Source organism: Mesoplodon densirostris, chromosome 2, assembly GCF_025265405.1.
Source record: "Mesoplodon densirostris isolate mMesDen1 chromosome 2, mMesDen1 primary haplotype, whole genome shotgun sequence".
Taxonomy (NCBI): Eukaryota; Metazoa; Chordata; class Mammalia; order Artiodactyla; family Ziphiidae; genus Mesoplodon; species Mesoplodon densirostris.
In genome coordinates this window covers 49,313,793-49,340,527 of record NC_082662.1, presented here as the reverse complement: position 1 = coordinate 49,340,527, position 26,735 = coordinate 49,313,793, and the positions used below count along the sequence as shown (strand labels likewise).

The following is a 26,735-nucleotide window of genomic DNA, read 5'->3' as shown; positions in this document are numbered from 1 at the left end:
TCCTGCCACTCCCTTCTGGCTTGTAGAGTTTCTGCTGAGAGATCAGCTGTTAACCTGATGGGGATTCCCTTGTGTGTTATTTGTTGTTTTTCCCTTGCTGCTTTTAATATGATTTCTTTGTGTTTAATTTTTGACAGTTTGATTAATATGTGTCTTGGTGTATTTCTCCTTGGATTAATTCTGTATGGGACTCTCTGTGCCTCCTGGACTTGATTAACTATTTCCTTTCCCATATTGGGGAAGTTTTCAACTATAATCTCTTCAAATATTTTCTCAGTCCCTTTCTTTTTCTCTTCTTCTTCTGGAACCCCTATAATTCGAATGTTGGTGCGTTTAATGTTGTCCCAGAGGTCTCTGAGACTGTCCTCTGTTCTTTTCATTCTTTTTTCTTTATTTTGCTCTGCATCAGTTATTTCCACTATTTTATCTTCCACCTCACTTATCCGTTCTTCTGCCTCAGTTATTCTGCTATTGATCCCATCTAGAGTATTTTTTATTTCATGTATTGTGTTTTTAATCGATGCTTGATTCATCTTTAGTTCTTCTAGGTCCTTGTTAACTGTTTCTTGCATTTTGTCTATTCTATTTCCAAGATTTTGGATCATCTTTACCATCATTATTCTGAATTCTTTTTCAGGTAGACTGCCTATTACCTCTTCATTTGTTAGGTCTGGTAGGTTTTTATCTTGCTCCTTCACCTGCTGTGTGTTTTTCTGTCTTCTCATTTTGCTTATGTTACTGTGTTTGGGGTCTCCTTTTTGCAGGCTGCAGATTCGTAGTTCCCGTTGTTTTTCGTGTCTGACCCCAGTGGCTAAGGTTGTTTCAGTAGGTTGTGTAGGCTTCCTGGTGGGGGGGACTAATGCCTGTGTTCTGGTGGTTGAGGCTCGATCTTGTCTTTCTGGTGGACAGGTCCACGTCTGGTGGTGTGTTTTGGGGTGCCTATGGCCTTATTATGAAGAAGAAAGAAAGGAGGGAGGGAGTGAGGAAGGATGGAAAGAAAGAAGGAAAGAAAGGAGGGAGGGAGAGAGCAATGAAAGCAAAAGGAAGAGTGAATGGAAGAAGGGAGGGAGGGAGGAAGGAAAGAAAGAAAGAAAGACAGGAGGGAGGGAGGAAGGAAAGAAAAAGAAAGTGGAAAGAAGAAGGGTGGGAGGGAGGGAGGAAAGAAAAAGAAAGATGGAAAGGAAGAGCGGAGGGAGGGAGGGAGGAAGGGAAGGTAGGAAAAAAAGAAAGAGCAGGTAAAGTAAAATAGAATAAAGTATGAAATATAGTAGCGTTATTAAAATTAGAAAGTAATTATTGAAAAAAAACAAAAACAAAAACAAAACAAACAAACAAAAAACGGACCGATAGAACCCTGGGACATGTGGTGGAAGCAAAGCTATACAGAGAGAATCTTACACAGAAGATTACACATACACATTCACAAAAAGAGAGCAGGGGGAAAAATCAAAAATCTTGCTCTCCAAGCCCACCTCCTCAATTTGGGATAATTCGTTGTAAAAAGAGGAAAAGGGCAAGAAGTCTGAAATCTTGCTCTCTAAGTCCACCTCCTTACTTTGGAATAATTCGTTGTAAAAAGAGGAAAAGGGGGGAAAGTCTTAAATCTTGTCCTCAAAGTCCACTTCCTCAATTTGGGATGATTCGCTGTCCATTCATGCACTCCACAGACGCAGGGCACATCAAATGGACCGTGGAGCTTTAATCCGCTGCCTCCGAGGCTGCACAGAGAGATTTCCCTGACTCTGCTCTCACAGCTCCCGGGTCTCAGCCTTGGACCTGGCCCCGTCTCTGTGCGTAGGTCGCCGGAGGGCGTCCGTTCTTCGCTCAGACAGGACGGGTTTAAAGGAGCCACTGATTCGGGGGCTCTGGCTCACTCATGCAGAGGGGAGGGAGGGGCGCGCAGTGTGGGGCGGGCCTGCGGCGGCAGAGGCCGGCGTGACGTTGCAGCAGCCCGTGGCGCTCTTTGCGCTTTCCCGGGAAAGCCGTCCCCGGGTCTCGGGAGCCCGGCAGTGGCGGGGTGCACAGGTCCCCCGGAAGGCGGGGCGGACAGTGACCCGCGCTCGCACACAGGCCTCGCGGCTGCGGCGGCAGCGGGCGGCGGCAGGCGGCGGCGGTGGCGGGCCGCGGGGGCGGCGGTGGCGGCGGCTCACGCCCGTCTCCGAGGTCCACGCCTTACCCGCGGCTCGCGCCTGTCTCCGGCGCTTCCCTAAGCAGCCCTTTTAATGCCCTCTCCTCGCACACCAGGAAACAAAAGTGAAAGTGAAAAAAGACTCTTGCCTCTTCAGCAACTCCAGACCCTTTCCCCGGACTCCCTCCGGGCTAGCCGTGGTGCACTAACCCCTTCAGGCTCTCTTCCTGCCGCCAGCCCCAGTCCTCTCCCTGCGCTCTGACTGAAAGCCGATACCCGAGCCTCAGCTCCCAGCCCCGCCCGCCACGGCGGCCGAGCAGACAAGCCTCTCGGGCTGGTGTGTGCCTGAGGGCACCGATCCTCTGTGCTGGAATCTCTCCGCTTTGCCCTCCACACCCCTGTTGCTGTGCTCTCCTCCGCTACTCCGAAGCTTTCCCCCTCCGCCACCTGCAGTCTCCGCCCGCGAAGGGGCTTGTAGTGTGTAGAAACCTTCCCTCCTTCACGGCTCCCTCCCACTGGTGCAGGTCCCGTCCCTATCCTATTGTCTCTGTTTATTCTTTTTTTCTTTTGCCCTACCCAGGTATGTGGGGAGTTTCTTGCCTTTTAGGGGGTCTGAGGTCTTCTGTCAGCCTTCAGTAGGTGTTCTGTAGGAGTTGTTCCACGTGTAGATGAATTTCTGATGTATCTGTGGGGAGGAAGGTGATCTCCGCGTCTTACTCTTCCGCCATCTTCCTCCGGGGTCCTCCGCCATCTTCCTCCAGGGTCCTGTAATTTTTATAATATAATAAAATTACCAGCCCAGTTTTGGTGGGATGCCTATATGCAGAGGGCAAATATTTCATTCAATATCTATAATATACCTTTAAAGTAGATTTTATTATTACTGTTTTATAGAGTAGGAAACTGGGGATTTAAGGTATTTATTCAATACTTTAAAACTAGAAAATGGAAGAGATAAGACTCAAATTCAAATGTCTGACCCCAAGCTCCGAGTTTGTCTGTAATTCTGTGTTGCCTCCCAATAATGTCTGAAGTCCTGGAGACGTGAATGTTTTAATAAATGTGGAAACAATGAAATTGAAGCATAGATGTATTTAAATTATACAGTTATTTCTTCCCAGCAATCCAAGTTCATTATATTGACCCATGTTGTATTAAATCAAGGTAGATCTCAGATCTGGTTTTAATGGACCAGGAAGAAGATAAAAGACATCCTCAGGTAACAAAAAGGGAAGTTTAAATACATGTACAATATCTTTTTTCCCTTTCAACATTAATCCTGGGGCTGCCTCTCTACAAAGACAATTGATCTGAAAGATGACTTTTTTTTTTTACATTCTCTTGAAATTCTTTCAGATCATCTGAAGTCAGATATTTATTTGTTTCTGACAAAAATAGTCCAAGAAATTGATTACACATCTTCTTTCAATATTTCCACAAATTGTTTCTTATTAATAAAGTTAATTTACCATAGACACATTGAGATTGTTAGGCCATTGGAGCATAAGATGTATGGCATAGTCTATAATTTAAGAACGTTTCTCTGGATTACTTCATGGAGGGGGAGGGGAACAAAATGATGAAGGGAGAAATTACTGTTGCATCAGAGTTCACATTTTTCCTCTTCAGCAAAATGAACTACTCATATACATCTTTTAAAATATTACAGAGATTGTGAAAAAAAATAAACCTGAAATATTCAAAGTAGTCAAACATAGATGGGAAAACAATTGGTGGAATATGCTTATAAAATAAATAGAGGGGAAAAAGTAAAGAGAGAACTCCAACCTTTTCATTTTCTATAGCAACTATAAGAATATGGGGAAAATCAAGAAGAATACCAAAATGCAAAGAGCTCACTAGTGTGAAGGTGGGAGAATTATGGGTGATTTTTTTTCTCTCTCTCTCCTATCCACAGTTGGGGTGAAGAAGTGATTTTTCATTTGCTGTGGATACAGTTGAAGTCTCCTTTGTTTCATTCCCTAGTCCCATTTCTCATTCTTTCTTCCCAGAGGCAACTCCAACTGTGAATGTTGGAGTGAATCCATTTAGGGTATTTCTTATTCTTCAGCTACAAACTCAGATATCTGTTAAAGATACAGTATTTTATAGATTTGTATAAACAGCATTTCATTTTATCCTTCTGAAACTTGAATTTTTTCAAGCTGTTTTCATATTCTATCAATGATGATACATGTACATCTAGTTTATTCATTATAATCGCATATTTTATATGTTTCATCATATAAATGCATCACAATTTGTGTATTTTCTTACTGAGGGACATTTAGATTGTTTTATATTTTCACCTTTTCAAATGATATTGCAATGGTAATCCTCATGTATTTCCAGGTGAATATAAGCAAGTTTCACTAGGTTATTTACTTAAAGTAGAATTGCTAAACAATAGTAAATAAGGAACTTCAGTTTTACTAGATATTGAAAAACTGTCTCCCAAAATGGCTGTGTCAATTCATACTGTCAAACCAGTGTGAAGAGTTTCTGTTTCTCCATGTTCTTGCCAAATGTGATGTTATTTTCCAATTTGGGGATTCTTGCTGAATTGTTGGATAAGAACCAAATTCTCATTGTCTTCACTCCACTTCCCTGCTGACTATAAGGTTGCATATTTACTTCTATAAACTATTCCATTTTTCTCTTCTGTGATGTCTATCATATCCTTTTGTCCAGTTTTCTATGGATTGGGTTTTCTTCCTATTTTAGGAGTTCCCAACAGAGTTTAGGTATCGGCTGAAGTTTATTACACTTTGCCATTAAGTGTGATATTTGTTAGTATTTAATCTAGTTAAGAGAGTTATTTATGTGAAATGCTTTTTTGCATCTATTAAAATAATTTGGGTTTTTTTCCTGTCTTACAGTTTCAGTGTGATTAATTGCAATAATTTGCATCAGATAGATTTTCTGATGTTGAGCCATCATTGAAGTCTTAGAATAAATTTTAGTTATTCTTGAGTTAATTTTAATACTGACTAATTCATTTATTTAGTATTTAGTAAGTTTGGGCTAAAATTTCTTAAGTGAAATTGGACTTTATTTTTATTTTATTGTTTGGTCATTTTGTGGTTTTCATATCAAAATTACACTATCCTCTGAAAATGAGTAGGGTAGCTTTTCTGTTTTTCTATCCCCTGAAACTTTGCTAAAACTTACTCATAAAACTACTTAGCAGGGCTTCCCTGGTGGCGCAGTGGTTGAGAGTCCGCCTGCTGATGCAGGGGACACGGGTTCGTGCTCCGGTCTGGGAAGATCCCACATGCCGCGGAGCGGCTGGGCCCGTGAGCCATGGCCGCTGAGCCTGCGCATCCGGAGCCTGTGCTCCACAACGGGAGAGGCCACAACAGTGAGAGGCCCGCGTACCACAAAAAAAAAAAAAAAAAAAAAAAAAAAAAAAAAAAAAAAAAAAAAAACTACTTAGCAGACTAAAAGGAGAGAGGTGACCTGAGTGTGAAGGCGTGTGTGTGTACTATTTATTCAAGCCCTTTGATGGTTTATTGGCCTATCGATCTTTCTAGTTCTTCTTCAGTCACTGTGGTAATTTTATATTTCCCTATCAATTTGCCAAATTTCCCTAAATTTTCAAATTTATTGGCAGAGAGCTGATCTTAACATTTTCTTAGATTTCCGAAAATCTAAAACTAACTTTAGTTTTGTCCCCTTTTGTATCTGTGATTTACGTATATATGTGTGTATGCATGCACGTGTGTGTAACTTCTCTCATTTTCTTGATCAGTCATGCTAAAGTATGGTCTAGTATTAATATACCTACCTAAGCTTTCTTTTGGATAGTTTGTTTTGCATCTCTTTCTCCATACATTGATATGGGAGCTTTGGTTTGTCTGGTGGTTTTGAGCTGCATTAGTGAGATCTTTACAACGTCCTGTCAGATACTCTCCATTTTTATTGGAGTAGACTAATCTATGTACATTTATTGTTATTCTTGATCGATTTGGAATTTTTCCCATTATATTTTATGTTTTAAATTTACTATGCAATTCCCTTACATGCATTTTTTTCCTTTTCTGCTTTCTTGTTTAATATTTAAGCTTTCTCATTGAATATTTTCCTTCTACCAGTTGAGAAGTTAAATATTCTATTTCTGTTCTTTTCAGTGATTACAATTAAAGGCATCCACAATTAACCAAGTCTAATGATAATCAAAATCTCTATCCTGCTCCTAAATGATACCTGAGAATAACTCCCATAGCCCTCTTTCACAATCTTCCATATTATTATTTAGTATTTTAAGGCTATTTTATTCTTAAACTTCTACAAATTAGTTATTTTTTACAGTCAGTATTTATTTAGATTTACCAATAGCTTTATTAATTTCTATGATCACCATTGTTTCTTATATGATATTTCATTACTAGTTCAGTTTCATTTGATGTTTTCAGTGAGGATATGGGAACAGTAAGACATGTATCTATACTCTAAAAACGTCTTTGTTTCTCTCTTGCCCTTGAATGATAGTATATCTGGAGAGGATTTTACATTGACAGCTATCTTAGCTCATTGCCTTAAGATATCCACAATCCCCAGCATCTGTTGTTGCTAATGAGAAGTCCATTGCCAGTCTGACTGCTATTCCTTTGTAGATAATCTGTCTTTTCTCTCACAGAACTTTTACATTTTTTTCTTTCACTTATTCTGATTTATTAAAAACTGTATACCTGTGGATTTATTATTAAAGCTGCTTCAATAGATAGATTTATTTCCCTTTTCAATATTAATGTCTTAGCTATTATCATTTGAATATTGGCTCCTTTTCATCTTCCTCTTTCTTTTTTGCTCTTAGAATCCCTCGTATATATAGATCGGACTTTCTCATTCTATCCTCCCTACTGTGAGCTCTCTTTTAATACTTTCCATCTCTTAATCTCTCTGTGCTACATGCTAGGTGACTTCCTCAGGTCTAACTAATTCACCAGTTCTCTCTTCTGCTGTGTCTAGTCTACTTTTCAACTTCTACATTTTAATTTCAAAAACTATATTTAATGAAATATTGCCATTTGCAATAACATGGATGGACTTGGAGGGTGTGATGCTAAGTGAAATAAGTCAGACAGAGAAAGACAAATACTGTATGTAATCACTTAAATGTGGAATCTAAAAAATAAAACTAGTGAATATAACAAAAAAGAAGTAAATTCACAGATATAGAGGACAAAATAGTGGTCACCAGTGGAGAGAGAGAAGTGGAAAGGGGCAAGATAGGGGTAGGGGATTAAGAGATACAAACTACTGTGTGTAAAATAAATAAGCTATGAGGATATATAGTACAACACCGGGAATATAGCCAATATTTTATCATAACTATAAATGGAATATAACCTTTAAAAATCGTGAATCACTGTGCTGTACACCTGAAACTTATGTAATATTATACATCAGTTATACCTCAATTTAAAAATTAATTTAAAAAAACTATATTTATGATTTCCATAACTCCTATCCTGTCCTCAAATCTATATTTTTTTCACACTCTATTGTTTTTCCTAATGGCTTTTATTCCTCATGTTATTTCTTTGAACACTTAAAACATACTTATTTTAATATCACTTTCATATAATTCTAATATTTAATTCTCCCATTCGTTACATCTCTGACTACCTATGGTGGTCCATCTCCTTGTGTGATTTGCAGTTTTTCATTATACACTTGTTTTGAGTGGGAATTGTTTCCTTTGGAAACCATAGGTGCCATGGGTGTGGGAGCATGTTTACAGAATGATTTCAGACTTCCTTTACAAGGCAGGTCGGGGGTGGATTTCAAGTAGCAGTTTTGGCTTTGTGTCTCAGAAATACACAGATCGTATGCATCTAGAACCCCTACTCGGTGCTGGGTTGTAGAGCTTCTGCCTTCTCGTGGGTGACTCTTTGAGCTCCAGTGGCCCTGGTCAGATAGCAAACTTCCCTGTTTGCTCCCTGGGAGAGTGCACAGTTATTTTTTAGAATTAGTTTTAGAGATGGGATGGCATTTTGTGACCCTGGACCTTATTCATTTAGCTCAGTTCCAGCTTCCCATTCAGATGAGGCCTGTGGCTCAGACTGAACTTAAATTCCCAGCCATCAAATCCCCAGCCACCCAATCAGTGAGATCTTTCTTTGATCCCAATTTCCCATGAGTACCTTGGCTGCAATTCTCACTGATAGCTTTAATTGTAAGTTTCCTCTTTATGTCTGGCAACTGGGGATTTTTACCTTATTGATTTCTAGGTTAGTTATTGGTTCTTGTTATAATTCTTTGCATCGTTATACTTCATCCAGAATTCCTCTGTATTTAAAGTGGGGGTGGAATGCCTTCCATGTCTGTTTAGGTCACCATATGGACCAGACTTACTTATATTACTTCTCTAATGAGGAAAAAAATACCCAAAGTTTGAAAATATGTTTAAAAAATGTTTTGCTTTAAGTAACTTTTTTCCTCCACACTTCTCAGTGCTGAATTTGAAGAACCACATAATTATGAGGCAACAATTTCCTGTCTGAGACACTCCAGCAATTCCATTAACCTGTGCACCACAAAAGAGATTGCTGATTGTAAGTCTACTAAGCCAATTAATATTGTAACCCTGTATGGAATGAAAATGTGTCCAAATGGTATTTTCCCCCCAGCTAACTCTAAGTTTAAAAATTCACAGCCATGTTGCTTTACTATCACATTTCCTTTTATTTTTTCCTTGTCTAGTCTCTTAAAAATATAAATAAACCCAGTTGGGCATCAGGACTATCTCCCAGCCCTAGTGCTGCCTTCTCTCTACCCTCTTCTATTCTCTCCTTCACCAGTCTGCTTAGATGCTTTGCCTTTTGTAGATACGTGGGAGGGAAAATCAAGATATGGCGGTTCATTTTTCTTCCTTCTCCTCCCATGGAAACGTCATCTCTTTTCTCGTGGTGTCTGTCTTGAAGTCCCCTGGTAACTCAGTGTATGGAGAGGGAGATAAGAGACTGTGGGAATGAGGTCCTTGTGTTTAGCCTGAATAGAAGCAGAGGATTCGTTAAAAGGATCTGACCACTCGTTCATTGTTAAGTCTTCTGACAAAGCTCAGAACTTTCAGTGAAAAAAGAGACCCCCTCAGGCAAGATGATGAAGAAGCAGGGACTCACAGCATTTCTACAGGTTTCTATGTCTTTGTTCTGCCTATAGGGTCAGCCAATTTTCTACAAAAGGCATAAATATTAGTGCTGTAATAAACACTAGTATTTATGGAGCCTGTACTATGGGCCACAGTTCTGTGTTACGACCTCTGTATACATCCCTCTTGATAGAGAGGTTGTATTAACCCACTTTTAGAGACAGAAAACTGAACATCAGAGAGATTGAGTTGCATAAGGTCACACAAGTAATACACGGTAGGGCTGTAATGTGCAACGGTTCAGACTGCTTCTAAGATCCATGCTCTTTCCACAATTATATGCTGCTTCTCAGTCAAGAATGTTGACTTCCCTGAAAGGAGGGTTAGAGAGAGATCCTCTGCTACAACCTCTTTATTGTATAGACAAGAAGCCCAGGGCTCTGGGAGAGGAAGTCATTTGCCTGGGATCACACACTTAGGAAGTTCACGGGTAACAGTTAGAACCCATTGAAATTTCCCTCCCCTCTCCTGGGAAATAAAGGGTTGAAGAACTCCTGGAAAAATTCTCTCCTAGACTGGGCAAACTCTAGATTCTCCCATTTGGCTTCTTACTAGTCATAAGAAGCAGAACTCCTGTCCCCATCAACCCAGAAGGCAGTGCTGCTCCATACTTGGGGTGTCCAGGCCCTTGCCTTAAGGGCACGGCTTCTCAAATTATAATGTTTGCATGAATCACCTGGGGATCTTGTTAAAACATCGATTGTGGTCCAGTAGCTCTGGGTTGGGCCTGAGATTCTGCATTTCTAACAAGTGCCCTAGTGATCCTGATGCTGCTGGTCCACAGACCACACTTTGAATAGAAGGGTTGTGGGCCCCGTTTGGACTACATTCCAACTGCATTTTTCTACAAAGCTAAGAGCTCACAGGGCCAAGGGGATTCTCCAGTCAGAGCCTGCACCTTCTCTCTGGATTACAGGAGACCCCCAGAATGCCCTCCCACAAGTGGCTTTCTAAGATCCTGCTTGGGCCTCTTCCCTAGGTCCTTCCTCCTCAGGACACATTGGGCTGCAGAGAGATCTGTTCATGGGGGACAGGAGAGGATGAGGTTGACATATGCAAGGCCCCTCGTGTGTAGGGTGAAGCTGAGGATTGAAAAGAAGGAAGGAAGGAAGCTGGACCAGAGACCTGCATTTGTTCTCTCCAGGCCACAGATGTCCAAGGTGGGCCTGTGGGGGACATCATTTGTGATACCCAAAGAAGGAACCACTAACCCAGGCCTCTCTTCAGTCTTCAACTGAGGAATTCTTTGTGTCCCTCCGTGCTGCTAAGGAAGCAAGTGTTTATGACTGAAAAGAGAAAGGGCTCAGAAAATAACCCACTGATGCAACTGAGAGGTAACTGAGCAGAGGGCAATAGGAAGGCGGTAGAGTGAGAGAAGGGTGAGGGTGGTGAGAGCTTCCCAGGCCAGAATGGCATTTGTGGGAGTTAGGAAGAGGGCTGCCAGGGCTGAAGAAGCTGGGGAACTGCAGCCTGGGATCAAAAAGATTCTGTTATATCCTCCACTCCTTTCTCTGTCCCTCTCTAAAGAGCCAAGATACAATTACCCTACAGGAAATAAAGGGAAGGAAGTGGACTATTTGACCCCCACTTGTCCCTGTTCGTTTGACTGTTCCCACGTATTTCATCCTCTTTACACTTACTGGTTGAATGATATATGAACCTCAGTTTCTTCATCTACCAAATTGGTATAATGTCTCCTTTGTGTAATTGTTCTGTGTGTTTGAGAAGGTAATACATTTAAAGTCAAGTGAACTCTGCTCTGAGATGATGGAGCAGATGTACTTTTCCCTGGTCCCCCTGCTAAGTACAACTAAAACCCCTGGATATTCTATATAAAAGTAATATATATATATAGTGTATACATATATATACACTATATATATGTGTGTGTATGTGTATATATATATACATATATATATGTGTATATATATATATATATATATATATAGTATTTTTTATATTCAAACATAAGAAAACTAGAACACTCTGAAAAGGTAGAAAGAGAAAGGTAGACCAGCTAGGGACCTCTGGACCCAACAAGGATAAGTGGTGAGTTCCTTGGGTTTTCTTCTTGCTTCATATATCCCAGACTTGGAGCTGAAGTAGCTGCCAACCCAGAAACACCAATGGGCACAGACAAAACAGCTCCAACAGAAGCCTGCTTTTTCTGACCAAAGGACCAGGAAAAGGGGAGCCTAGAAAGACAGAAAGCCTCTAGACAACAACTGTTCTCCCCCAGCTAAATGTAACAGAGAACAAAACAAAACTGGCCCCCCCACCACCAGCCAATGCTGAGTGGGGAGCTTGGACATCCACCCTCATCAAGCTACAATGATGCACCCCAACCCCTCTGCTGAGGTGTTTTCAGAGAAGGCCAAGTAGAGATCTGGGACTTTCATCCCTGCCAGGCTAACAAAACTCCACTTACAGTGACAGCCAGTGAAGACCATACGGGGAGCATGGACTCCAGCCCTCCACCCAGAAATAACAAGGCATCCCTTCCCCTCCCTGTGGGGTTGGTGTCAGAGCAGACCTCGTGGAGAGTCAGGACTTTCACAAACACCCAGTAGTAAAGGCAGCCACCCTCTCCCTGTGGTATCAGCAAAGGCTGTGTTGGGAGCAATAACAAGACTTAGCAATCCTAAATGTATACGAATGAAATTCCAGAGCTGCAAAATATGTGAAGCAAAAACTGAAAAAAGAAATAGACAAATAGACTATTATAGTTTGAGACTTTAATATTCCTCTCTCCACAATTGACGAAACACCTAGACAAAAAATCAATAAGAATACAGTAGAATTCAACAACACTATCAACCAGTAGGATCTAATTGACATCAGTAGAACACACAAGAGCAGAACACACATACTTTTCAAGAGCCCATAAACATATTCCAAGATCATATTCTGGGCCATAAAACAAACCTTAAAAAATTTAAAAGAATTGAAATTATGCAGAGTATGTTTTCAGACCATAATATAATCAAACTAGAAATCAAGAACTGAAAGGTAACAGTAAATTCTCCAAACACTCAGAAACAAAAGAACACTTCTAAATGTGGATCAAAAAGTAAGTCTCAAGAGAAATCAAAACATACATTTGAACTAAATGAAAATGAAAATACAACATACCCAAAATTGTGGAACACAGCTAAAGCAATGCTGAGAGGGAAATTTTAGCCCTAAATTCTTATATGAAAAATAGGAAAAGCCTCAAATCTAAAATCCTACCTCAAGAACATAGTAAAAGAGGAGCAAAATAAATCCAAAGCAAGTATAAAGGAAGAAGCAATAAAGAAACTTAAATAAACTTGAAAACAGAAAACAATAGAGAAAATCAATGAAATCAAAAGTGTGTTCTTTGAAAAGAGCAATACAATTAACAAACCTCTAGTAAGACTGACAAAGAAACAAAGATGACACAAATTAACAATATTAAGAGCAAAACAGAGATATCATTACAAACCCTGCAGATGTCAAAAGAATAAGTGAATATTATTAACAACTGTATACATGTAAATTTTGACAACTTAGATAAATATTGAACAATTCCCCAAAAAACACAACTCACCCAATATAAATCATTTGAATAGCCCTGTAATTATTAAGAAGATCGAATGCATAATTTAAAAACATAAAGAAGTGATCTCTAAGTCTAGGTAATTTCAGTGGAGAATTCTACCAAATGTTTAAAGAAAAATTAATACCAATTCTACACAATCTCTTCTGAAAAATAGAAGTGGAAGCTAGCATTAACCTGATACCAAACTCAGATAACAGTACAAAAGAAGAAAACTGCAGATCAATATCCTTCATGAGTATAGTCATAAAAATCCTTAACAAAATAGCAAATAGATTTCTTCAAGATAGAAAAATAATTATATACCACGACTAAGTGTGGTTTATTCATTGTAAAGTTGGTTCAATACTCAAAAATCAATCAATTAAATCTGCCATATTGACTAGCTAAAGAAGAAAAGAATCACACAACCATATCAATCAATGCAGGAAAAGTGTTTGACAAATTCAACACCAATTCATGATAAAAACTCTCAGAAAAATAAGAATAGAGGGGAACTTCCTAAACTAGATAAGAACATTTACAAAAAGTCTGCATGATACTTAATGATACAACTCTGAATATTTTACCCCTAAGATTGGGAACCAGGCAAGGATGTCCACTTTCACCACTCCTATTCAATGTAGTGCTGGAAGTTCTAGTGAGTGCAATAAGGCAAGTAAAGGAAATAAAGAAATACAGATCAAAAAGAAGGAAACAAAGAGTCATTATTTGCAGATGACATGATTGTCTAAGTAGGGTATCTCAAGGAATTTACAGAGAAAAAAAGAAAACCTTCTAGAACTGATAAATGAGTTCAGCAAGGTCACAGTATACAAAGTAAACATTAAAAAATCAATTGTGTTTCTATATACTACCAATGAACACTAAAAATGAAAAAAATGTAATACCATTTACAATCACTCAAAAAAATGCTTAGACTAAAATCTAACAAAACGTGTATAAGAGTTAAATGTTAAAAACTACAAAATGCTGATGAAATCAAAGAAAATCTAAATAAATGGAGACACATTTTTGCTATATTTATGGATTGGCAGACTGAATATAGTAAAAATATTAATTCTCCCCAAGTTGATATACAGGTCTAATGCAATTTCTAGTAAAATCCCAGCAAGATTCTTTTATAGATATAGACAATATTATCCTAAAATGTGCATGGAAAGGCAAAGAAACTAGAATAGCTTAAAACAGTTTTGGAGAAGAAAAAGTGGGAGGTATCAGACTACCTAATTTTAAGAATTATAGCTTCTGTAACCAAAACTGTGTGGTATTGGCAGAGAGAAACACAAAGAACCATAGAACAAAATTGAGAACCCAAAATTAAGACCTACACAAATATGCCCAACTGATTTTGTTTTTTTACAAAATTGTAAAGCAATTCAATGGAGGAAAGATAGCCTTTTAACAAATGGTGTTGGAGCAATTGGATATCCATAGGTAAAAAAAAAAAATAAACCTCAATGTAAGTCTCACATCTTATAAAAAATATTAGCTCAAAATGGGTTTCTTCCTTCCTCTGCCTGCCAATGGTGAGGAATCTAAATGCTACCTTTCTGGGACAAAGAGAATGAGGGGGAAAGGAAGGGAAGGAGAAAGAGGCTTTGCCATCACTTTTGGGTGAGTCTGTCCCTTAAACAATGCCCAGAAAACAGAAGGCCAGCACCTCAGAGGTGCATAGCTCGGCATAGGTGCCTTTCTGAAGCTTCACCTTTTCGTACAGAACTTGGTGACGTGTAAGCAGGATTTAGGCTTGTCTGGAAGCTCTGCAGAATTGTCCTCAGAGCTCATCTAGACCAATGCCTTTCAGACTGTGCTTCCTAGGACCAAGGGCTGTCCTAAGGGGTCCTGGAGACCCTCGGGGATAACTTCCAGAGGAGTTCTGTTTATGCTCCTGTAATATTGCGTTTAAATGAATGATTCCATGGCTAGCAAAAAGTTTGAAAGCCATTTCCTATTGAGCGAACCTGGGCAAGTTGCTTCATTTCTCCGGTGTCTATTCCTCATCAGTAAATCAGAATCTTAGTAGTGATTTTCATAAAAATAGTTAGCTATTTTTTATTATTGTCTTTATAATATTAGTAATAATTGTCTCACCTCCTGGTATAAAACAGGTGAAGGGACTTTTCCAAAGTCACACAGGGATTTAGTAAATGGAAAAAGAGCTGAGACCTGGAAGACATGACCATGATATGATACTACAGTTGGAGGGTTGCTGAGGACCATCTTCTGATATTTGTCCTTTTTCTCCCAGCTGGGACAAAGCTATTCAGTGGAAAGAGTTATATAACTCCCTGTGGAAATTAAGTGAGGGCTCTAATGCTTTGGGTTACATCCTCCTGTTCAATTATAATTCCTAGTCCTTTCCTGACCCCCTGGGATGTGATATTTGTACTTTATATTCCTACGTTGGGAGCAGGTTTTGATGGCAATACTTACTATTGGGAGAACCTCCACTTTGCTAAAAAAATAGTATCAAATTATGAATGCATTATTAATTGTGTGTGGATTATCTTTGTTTACTAGCCTTAGCAAATATTGAATAAGTCCTCTCTGAGCCTTGGTTTTCCCATTTCTAGGACAGAATAGTATCTCCCTCCCCACCAGGTGGCAGGTAGAAGCAAAGAGATCATGATTTGTTAATTCTTTCAAAAACACAGAACAGTAAATAAGTAGGGGGAGGGAGAGAGAAGGAGATTATCATTTTTAAAACTGGAAAATAAATTTATGCTTGAAAAGGATGAGGCAGACTGCATTATAAACAGGTATTCTTAAATGTTTTTAAAGCACATACTAGTAGAATAAAATGTGTTGATTCAAAAACTGGTGAAAATAAGAGTGTACAGTTACCGAAGCTGAAGTACATGTTATTCATCCTCCACACAGAAGTTTAGGTCCCTGTGTCAACAATCACATGCACATAGTCCCTAAAGAAAAACTGTAATTTCATTTACTTTATTAATGGATTTTATGTGTAGAATAATAATGGCTAAAAATGTATGTTATTGTTTGGTCAGTTCTGTAAACTAAAGCTTTAGGACTCTAGCAGCAAGAAAGAGAAAAGGAACTGGGGAAGTCCTGTTTATTATGCATACATATTCATTAACAGTAGGGGGAAAACTTTTATAGATAACTTATAAGCAAAGAAAAATTAAATTAGCAATTTTATCAAAAAACACGTCACTTTCTATACAACGTCTGGTGTTCTGCTAGGTATATGTGACTTACATCATCTCCTTTAATCTCCCCATGAACTCTGGAAGGCAGGTTCCAGTTGTCCCCATTTCACAGATGAGCAATCTAAGGTTTGAAGTAATTTGTCTGTAGTTCCACAGGTAGGAAGTGGCAGGACTAGGCTGTGAACCCAAATTCTTGCTACTACTTGTATTTGTTAATGGTTAAATTTGGCATCGTCATTAAATAAAATCCACGAAACTTTTGGAAAAAGTCAAAAGGTATTCGAGGCTTAGTTGGTGATCAGTCTCCTCTTTCCAAGCTGTACTAAGGAAACAAAACACTCATGGAACCAAACACTTTTAGGCTTGTTGTGGAGTTTGACTTGTTGAAGTGGGATTTGGACTTTTGTTGGCCTTTTTCCTTTCCCTTTCCTTTCAAATTTGCCTTCTGATTGCTACCACTAAATTGCAGCACTTTCTCTTCATCGTAGCGTATGAACCTACTTAACAAAAAGGAAACTGAAAATTGTTTCAAATGTTTTTTTTTTAATTTTTAAAATTTTTTTTTATTTTTTGCTTTATAACAAATTTAATCAGTTATACATATACATATGTTCCCATATCCCCTCCCTTTTGCGTCTCCCTCCCACCCTCCCTAGTTTCAAATGTTTTTGAAACAAATTGACTGTACATTCCATCCTAGAAATCCTCCCAGAAATGATACCATGATCAATGACCTGAGAATTTCCCAAACCACGTGGACAAGTCTCCCATAGACAGATTGATCTGAAGGTTGAGAAAACTGAAATTTGCCACCTTCTATAATTGCTTTAATCCTGCATACTGTATAAAAAATGGGTACTCTAAGAAACTGCCTTGAAATAATTTTTTCATGTTTATTTTAGCAACTTATGAAGTCAGAATTGAAGAACTCCAAAAGGTATTGTTTCTTCTCTTCTTATCAGCTTCATAACTAAAGCAAGTGTGCAGAGATGATTCTGAAGTAGTTTCTTTCATGAGGGAGGAATGGTCTTTGTTTTGGGTTTTCCCCTGATTTGGGGGGCTTTTCCAGACTCTAGCTGCTAAGATTCTGAAGCCTGAGGCCCTATAAGATCAGAGACAGAAAATGTGTTAGGATGGGAGAAGGTGGTCCTAATCCATTCCTGGCCAGCACCAACTGGCCTTTAATAACTGTCCCTTCAGAGAGAAGAGCTCCTGTGCTTTCACGAGAATGACCAGACTCCTGAAGGCATACTTTCTGGGCTTCTGGTGGACACAGTGCTAGCAACTTGATTTAGGGCCCAAGCAGAACCACAGGCTTTGATCCCGGCTCCTGTCTGCGTGACCTGGAACCTCCCTTTCCTCACGTGTAAAATAGTGGTCATAGAAGCATCCCCATCAGAAGTCATTGTGAGAATGAAAAGAGGTAAATTCAGGTAAACAGTTTAATAGGAAGTGCTGGAATCTATCCCAGGCATTTTACCTCCTGAGCTACAGCTGTCTTCTGTAAAACGGTGCATTCCCCATGAGGGCAGGAAGCATATGCCTTGTGGTTACCTAATCTGCAGTAGTAGAGGCTCAATAAATGAGGGGCCAATACTTGTTTCACTGAATTGCTGAGAGAACTAAGCCAGACAAAGTAGATGAGCACCTAGTACAGCACATGGCACACAGTAGGCACTTACCTAATGTTTTAACATTAGGACAGTTAAGGTACTACTCCTTTATCACTGGGTACATTTAGTTGAGGTCCTTCACCTTTCTGCTTCATGGTTCTAATGCTTACTGGAAAGGATTGTTCATTTGTGATACACTTTATAGATAGAAAACTATAAATGATTATTATTCCTATTAACGAAAGCAGAAACAGTTCATTAAGATGCTTCACTTAGCTGGCAATATCAGCAAATAATAAACTTCTCTGCACAAGGGAACTTTCCAAACGACCAAATTTTATCTCACTCAAAATAAAAAGCATGAAAGTATGTTTTTTTAAATCTTTCAACCTTCAGAAATACATTACGTTCATCTCAGTGTTTTTGAGCTCGGTGGCTGGAATCTGATTTCACCCTTTCTTTATGACTTGGAGTCGCCTGGAACATAAGGGGCTGAGTGGGCACTGTTCATGCTTTTCTTATGAGATGCTCTTGGGCCCTCATAGGTGTCCAGAGCCAGTTGCCCTCACACCAAACCACTACGGTCTGTTTGCTGTAGTTGTTTTCTTATTTATATCAATTATTATTTCCTTCTCCTGTCAGCCTCTTGTGTCCAGCAGTGAGTCTTTCATGTGGTCGAGCACACACCAAGTCCCTGTTTGGGGACAGGCACTTGTGCCTGTGTGTGTGTGTGTGTCCCAGTCACCCTGTGAGCTGGTATCCCTGCTTGCATTTTACAGATGAGAACTCAAGGCTCAGAGAGGTTAAATACCCTATAAATAATATAGCAAAGATACAAAGCAAGGTCTGTCTGACTTGTCTTTCTACCAGTGCTGCTATCCAATCTGCTAGGATTATATGGAAAATGAGAGCCAGTCATCCCTGAATGAAAGCTGTGAGGCTCTCCTCAAAGGAGGGTATATGAGCTCTTGGGCCTGGACTTTGTGGCAGCATTTTGGATGCTTAGATATTTTCTGTTCTCTTCAGGTTCTTGGCTAGAATCCAGATAGGGAATGGCATCAGATATGTGACAACTGACTAAATGAGGAGCTATGTTATGGTCATTGGGACATAAGTTTAATGGCACCAAGTCTAGATTACGTGACAGCTGAATGTTGATCAGGCGGTACGTGATCAGGAGTGGGGAATTCCCAGCATGGCTTGCACACTTGCCTGTACGAATTTTGCCCGCTGGAACATTGCTCAAATATCGCACATTCCTGTTTGCTCATAAGATTTAAAAGTTCTTTATTCTACAGATGCATTCCTGGAAAGGTGTGCAGAGAACAGTTTATTTTTCTAAGTCAAATTACACGTTCCCACTGGCACGCACCGTAACTTCAGAAATGCCTGTTTTCTTTTCGATTGATCTTCAGTTACACTGGCAGCAGTTCATGGAATGTTCTGTTGTCAGCATCTACCTTTGCTCTGTACTGAGACCTCACTGGCCGGTCAGGTCTCTAATGATCTGTAACCAAACAACATTGGCCTGGTTGGGGTTTGACTTGGATAGGTTTCTGAAAATGACCATTTTCCTCTTTACTTTCAGCCTTGGAAGAGTTCTCTCCATCAAGAACTTAGGTGAGTTTTATCGTCAAAAGGAGAAGCGTGAGTCAGCTGCTGACACTCTGCACTGCACTGGTTTTCCTTAATGGGCCAGCTGTTTCCAGTGCCTGACCTGGTTCAACACCCCTAGCACCTTTCAAGGTGCCTGGTGCAGAAAAGGTGCTCAGAGGTCCTGCCTGGCTTTTCAGGTTTATCTCGTTCTATCACACTGCACTCACTCAGCAGAGGCTTGCTGAGTCCCCAACATGCTGGCCATTTGCTAACCACTAGGGCTGGAGCAGTGACAGAGACCTAGCCACTACCCTCAGGAGTTCCCCAGTGGGAGAGACACAGTCAAACAGGCATATAACAATCACATGGATCCCAAAGAATTTATAGTTTCCAAAATGCACCATGCTGTTTCAGGCCTCTTTGCCTTTGCTCATTTAATTCATTCACCTCAACTTAATGATCTGGCAAACTTCTACTAACCATCAAATGTCCCCTCCTGTAAGAAGCCTTCCTAATTCCCCTCCTCAGAGAGAAGTAACCAGTCCCTTCCCTGCAGTACTGCTGTAAGGCACACACACGTTTGCACTAATGTCACGTATATCGTTTGTTTGCTAAGATTCCAGTTCATCTCTCCCCTCCCCTTCTTGTCTGTGTGCTCCTTGTGGGCAGGGCCCATTTTTCTCATTCTTGGTCCAGATCAGGGCCTTGGCACATAACAGTGTTTTTACCTGACTCTTCAGAGTCCGCTCTCTCTCTCTCTCTCTCTCTCTCTCTCTCTCTCTCTCTCTCTCTCTCTCTCTCTTCTCTCTTCTCTCTTCTCTCTTCTCTCTTCTCTCTTCTCTCTCTTTCTCTCTTTATCTCTCTCTCTCTCTCTCTTCCTGGAGGGTTTTTTTTTAAAATTTTGTTTTAGCATCTTTATTGGAGTATAATTACTTTACAATGTTGTGTTAGTTTCTGCTTTATAACAGAGTGAATCAGTTATACGTATACATATATCCCCATATCTCCTCCCTCTTGCGTCTCCCTCCCACCCTCCCTATTCCACCCCTCTAGGTGGTCACAAAGCACTGAGCTGATCTCCCTGTGTGATACAGCTGCTTCCCACTAGCTATCTATTTTACATTTGGTAGTGTATATATGTCCATGCCACTCTCTCACTTCGTCCCAGCCTCCCCTTCCCCCTCTCTATGACCTCAAGTCCATTCTCTATGTCTGCATCTTTTTAATGCATTAAAATAAACATGGTCCATGAGCTCTGGAGGAGCAAGTATCAACATTTCCTGGCTGAGGCTAAAAACACACGAGCTGAATCATGGGGGAAAACCCTGCTTCATCTCTCTCCTTGGGTTCTTGCCTGACCCTAAATTCATGACCCCTGCAATTACCTTGTAGGACCTGGCATGGTGCTGGGCACATAGGAGGCATGTGTCAGATGATTATCTATTTAGTTCAACATTTATTGAGCTTTTTCTCTGTTCAGACACTGCTAGACTCTGAGGTTCGAAAATGAATAGAATATATCTCTAATGCTTAGTGCAAGATGAGAGCGGAGACCAGAGTGGTTGGCATGAGGGGGTCCCTTGGAGGGAATATGACCACGTAAGTAGGAAATTATAATATCATATAATCACTGCTAAGGCAGTGATTCACCTCTGTGAAAACACAGAGGTGAAGCACCAGGCATGCTTCCTTCAAGAGTGACAACTGAGCTGAATCATGAAAACATGTAGGAACTGGCCAGGTAAAAATGGCAGAACGCATGTCCCAGGCAAAGGACAAGTGGGGGAAAAGACGTTGTGTTGAACCGTGAGGCCAGTACAGGGATCCACAAAGAGCTGGATGATGCTTGAGCACAAAGTGCGGTGTGGGAACAGCCGGAACGAGGCCGGGGTCGTACGCAGAGCTAGATGCAGGAGGGCCTGCGCTCCCCAATTAAATTCAGAGCAAACCTGTCCAATAGAAATGTAATGCAAACCACACATGTCACTTAATTTGTTTCTAGTAGCCATCTTTAAAAAGCAAAAAAAAAAAAAGTGAAATGAATTTTAATAATGTATTTTATTTATCCTGATAGATCCCAAACATTATCATTTCAACATGTAATCAACACAAAAGTTACTAATGGAATATTTTAGATCCCTTTTTTCATACCAAGTCTTCAGGATCCAGATATGTTTTATACTTACAGCTCAATTTTTTAAAAAATACATTTATTTATTTATTTTTGGCTGCGTTGGGTCTTCACTGTTGCACACGGGCTTTCTCTAGTTGCGTTCAGCGGGGGCTACTCTTTGTTGCGGTGCGTGAGCTTCTCATTGTGGTGGCTTTTCTTGTTGTGGAGCACGGGCTCTAGGTGTGCAGGCTTCAGTAGTTGTGGCTCATGGGCTCTAGAGCTCAGGCTCAGTAGTTGTGACCCACAGGCTGAGTTGCTCCGCAGCATGTGGGATCTTCCCGGAGCAGGGCTCAAACCCATGTCCCCTGCATTGGCAGGCAGATTCTTAACCACTGTGCTACCAGGGAAGTCCCACTTACAGCTCAATTTGGACCAGACACATTTCAAGTGTTCAATAGCCACATGTGGACAGTGGCCACTGTCTTGATGGCACAGATTTAGACCTTATCCTATAGGTCGGTGGAGACCACCAAAGAGTTTTAAAGCCGAAGTAATGTACTCCTCTCCCCTAGCATTCCTAGGAGTCACAATATTGAATGTAATTTGACAGTTTTATATATATATATATATATATATATATATCTCCATTCTGGAAAAATTTGATTTTTAGAAAAGTTCATCTTAGGCTTTTGGAAAGAGACAGAGTGGGGGCTGGAACCCAGCCCTGTCTACACAGCCCCTGTTCTAATATATGGTCTAGAACTAGTGGCCTTAATGGTGGATAAGAGTCATCAGTCATTGGATGAATGGATGAGTGAAACTCCTTAAAATTCTTCCCGTTGTCTTTTGGAACAGCACTCTCTCCTGGTGTTTCTCCTTCCTTCACGACCACCTCTTCTGGTTTTCTTTTTCTTTTTTTTTCTCTTTTTTTTTTTGTGGTACGCTGGCCTCTCACTGTTGTGGCCTCTCCCGTTGCAGAGCACAGGCTCCGGACGCACAGGCTCAGCGGCCATGGCTCACGGACCCAGCCGCTCCGCGGCATGTGGGATCTTCCTGGACCGGGGCATGATTCCGAGTCTCCTGCATCGGCAGGTGGACCCTCAACCACTGCGCCACCAGGGAAGCCCTCTGGTTTTCTTTGGGGGCTCTTCTGTCTCTGCTTTCCATGTAAATGTGGTTGTAGAACTACCTACTTCACTCTGATGCCACAAACAGAAGTTCTCACATGGATGCTGATGCTCCTCAGTGTTCTGTCCCGGCTTCCAGCTTTTTCACTAAACTCTCCACCTTGACTCCCTCCTCTGCTCTTCCACTGTGGCTGGTGTCCATATTACTGGTGCATGGCAGTCATGCCTCTTATGAAGGAATACTGGCTGGGGATCACTTTGCTACCACAGGTTACACAGCATTAGTGCTGGGGATACAGATAAATAACAGAGCTCTGATTGTTAGTTAATTGACAAGGGAAAGTGGAGGAACTAGAAACAGATCCATAGACACTGCAGTTTAATACAACATAGAGGGATAGAGCGTTAGGGGAACAGATTAAAGAAAGGGTATGGCTGCTTGGGAGAATCAAGCAAAGATTCTCAGAGGTAAGCTGATTCAGACAGATTGGCAAGGGTACTGTGTTTCTCAGCAGTGTAAGATGTGGAAGGCATGACTGACAAGGGAAATAGCAAATATGAAGGGAGGGTTGCTCAAAATGGGATGGAAGGATTGGGGAATTAGGAGAGTGTAGACTAGAATAAACGTGGATAGAAGGTGCAGACGGAGATGGGGTTGGAAAGAAAGGTGGGGGCCAGATCACGGTGGGACTGATATTTTATCCATCAGGCAATGGAAGTTATTAAGAGATTTTAAGCAGGAATTCACTCTGGCATTGATTGGAGTAGGCAGAAACTCAGGGAAATTTTCTATGTTTGACTTGATCCTGGTCCCCTCATCTTTAAAAAAAAAAGGGGGGGTGGTTAGGGGCACGCTATCATCAAAATATTCTCGCCTTCACTTTTTCCCTGGTATCTCTTCACATTTCAGCCTGAAACATGAAGCCGAAGATAAAAAAATGAAGGAAAATGAGCCATGCAAATTGGAACCACGAAAAACAGAAAAGGATCTATATTCAGACTATCTTTCCAAGGTATCTGTGTTCTAGGGTTCCAGACCAAACAGTCCACGTCAGCCATGTAATAGGATCAGTTCATGGGGTGACATTTTAGAGGCTGAGCCATGTAACTCTCCAGAGAGACAGAGAGACAGTCAGAAGATGCAGTGGGTGTTGGGTGTTTTATCAAAGAAATCGACAGGACAATAACCCTGAACTCTAGCCTTGGATTTTCCACTTATTAGCCAAGAAGCAGGCCTCATAAGCAGGGCTGAGATGGGTATGAGTCCAGCAAGGTACCCAGAGGGCAAAATGCAAAGAGACAGTCACTCAGGTGCCCACCCTGCTCTTGCAGAACCTGGAGGGAGGGCTCCTTAAGTTCTGTGCTCTGATGCCCTGATGAGAACAGGGAGTTAGTCTCTGAGCTCAGGCGTCTCATGTGTAAAGTGAGAATAAATAATCCGCACCTGATTATACCATCCCCACTCCCATCCTGATTCTATCTCATTTGTGATGGGAAAATGAAATGAAATAATATAGATGAAGGTGTTTTGTAAGCCACAAGCTACCATTAAAATGAAATGCATTGTTGTTAATTAATTAATGGATTAATTAACATTGTTTGTTAATAGTAAACACTGTATATGTGTGTATCCATATCCAATGGACACTATCCCCTTCAAAACCGTGTGGTCAGAGGCTTAAACAATAAATACCACTGGGGCTCTACCAGGGCTCAAAACATTTGAGATGCCTGTTTGAGATGTGCCTATCTCAACCTATCAAATTGTTCCAGTTCCACCCAGGGCTTGGGTAAATCAAGCACCTTGGTGGTGGTGTGGGCCTGAACTGGGGTGTAGGCCCAGAGGCTGGGCTGGACCAGGTTGGGTGTTTACAGAGGGTCACAAAACGGCATAATTCAAAGAAGTAAGTCACTAATAACAAAAGACAGGGACCAGAGCCAGTGCAGCAGCACGGTGTGTCAAGGACAGAGGGCAGGAGCAAGGCCATAATGGGAGATGAGGCCGGAGATCAGGAAGGGGGTCATCAGGAGCATATGAGAAAGGCAGCAGAGGAACATGATTAAAGATACTGGCCATGAGGGATCTCCCTGGCAGTCTAGTGGTTAAGACTTCACCTTCCAATGCAGGGGGTGCGGGTTCAATCCCTGGTTGGGGAGCTAAGATTCCACATGCCTCGCAGCCATAAAACCAAAACATAAAACATAACAGAAGCAATATTGTAACACATTCAATAAAGACTTTAAAAATGGTCCACATCCAAAAAAGAAAAGAAAGAGAAAGGGATACTGACCATGAAAGGGCAAAAGCAGGGATGTGCCCTTTTTCAGTGCTGACCAAGTGCTGGCCAAGAGCCAGAGATGGGGTCAGGTTACCACCAAAGGGACATAGTCCTACTTTCATGGAGTGGATTTGAGTTTGGGAAATTGTTAAGTTATTTGGAATGTGTTAGGTAAATGTGGTGGGTCATCTAGCTGGGCAGTGCTCTTTGGGATCAAATATAGATGGTACATCAGTAGGAATACAATCCATTGTGATTCAAACTAACTCTATAGGAACCATTCCCCAGGACAGCCCTCAGAGAATCTGTGCACTGCTGCAGTAGGGGCTCTGCTGAAGAACGGTGGTCACTATATTTGCGTGAAACACCATATTTGTGTCATTTGTGGAAGGATATCATTACTTTCCTGTCATTTTTCCCCATTTAAAAATTTCATTCTTGGCTGTGTGACTTAAAAGAATGCCCCTCCTCTTCTTTTCCTCTTCGTTTGCCCAGATCCCACCAAGAACTCAAGAAATTCCATGCCTTGTATCTATTCATTATTTTACCTTTTTGCAAGTACTTTCAGATGATTGTCACAGTGAACCCTGTGTCCACTTGTAGTCGAACGGACAGTAATCTCCTCTCCATTGTCATCTTGTAATTATGAAATACTTGGATGGCCAGAAGTGTCCCAATTCGCCTCTGCCTCCAGCGTCTCTTCCTGCCAATCTATCCAGATCTTTCTGAAATGAGAATCTGATCAGATTTCTCCCCTGCCTAGCTCCCTAAGACTAGGAGATAAAGCCCACACTTTTTGCCTCATGTGCAAGACCCTTCATAACTCAGCTCCATTCTAGCTGATCTTTTCAGCCTCACCTCCAGTCTTTCCTCCTCTGTCCCCTTCACTCTTCCTTCATCAATAGTCTCTGTCCCACCCTTATGAGGACACTAACACTTCTGTCCCTTTGCCTGTGTTGATTTATCTACCAGGTATTCCTTATCCCTTCAACCAATCTCTTACTTAAATTTTAAAATAGTTTCATAAAATCTGCTTCTGAAGTCTTCCCCACCCTGTCTCCTAGCCACAAGAACTGACCTGCCCCTCCTATTTCCACCTCAGTGAGCAATCCTGCTGTAAATGATATTCACCACAATATACCTTAATTGTTTGCATGTATTGCTCCATGACCAGCGTGGAAGCCACTATGCCCGTTGCATCTCTCTCTTTCTCCAGGGCTTAGCATGTTATTTCCTTCAGTAAGTGTGTGACAGATGCTGGAGGGAGGAAGTGTGGAAAGAAGCGGGGGGAAACAGTAGAATGGAGGGTGGGAAGATGAAATGTCAGGCAAAAAGAACACAGCATCCTTTGGTAGGCAAGAGCACAGGGCTCTGGGGTCCAGTCCTGCCTGGGCAGATGACTAGCTATGAGACCAGAAGTCAGTTATTTAACCTTTCTAAATTCTTTATCAAAAGGAATCATGGGGCCTCCCTGGTGGCGCAAGTGGTTGGGAGTCCGCCTGCCGATGCAGGGGATACGGGTTCGTGCCCCGGTCTGGGAGGATCCCATATGCCGCGGAGCGGCTGGGCCCGTGAGCCATGGCCGCTGGGCCTGCGCATCCGGAGCCTGCGCGTCCGGAGCCTGTGCTCCGCAACGGGGGAGGCCACAACAGTGAGAGGCCCGCATACCGCAAAAAAAAAAAAAAAAAAAAAAAAAAAAGGAATCATGATATTTTTTGAATGGGGTGTCATGAAGAGTAAGTAAGATAAAATATATCAAAAGCCTATCCTGTGGTCAGAGCTCCATTATATCCTGACTGTGTCCTATGGGCCTGCCTCTGTGCCAGGCATTCACTGGCTGTTCAGAGGGCAAAAAAAGACATTATATGTGCTCCTGTGAAACTTAGAGAGATAAGACTCTGTTAAATAAAGGAATAAACAGTGGCTACCTGGGAGGAATGAATGAATACAGAACAGCATGGGTAAGC

The 26,735-nt window shown here is 41.1% G+C and overlaps 1 protein-coding gene across 1 annotated transcript in view; it reads left to right on the top strand.

Annotated features, from left to right (window-relative positions):
* FYB2 (FYN binding protein 2) overlaps positions 1-26,735 on the top strand; it is a 95,553-nt gene that overhangs the window by 29,574 nt on the left and 39,244 nt on the right. The window contains 4 exon segments of the mRNA XM_060119321.1: positions 8,588-8,688; positions 16,943-16,977; positions 19,242-19,273; positions 23,400-23,502. Of these exon segments, the coding sequence (XP_059975304.1) occupies positions 8,588-8,688; positions 16,943-16,977; positions 19,242-19,273; positions 23,400-23,502 (271 nt within the window).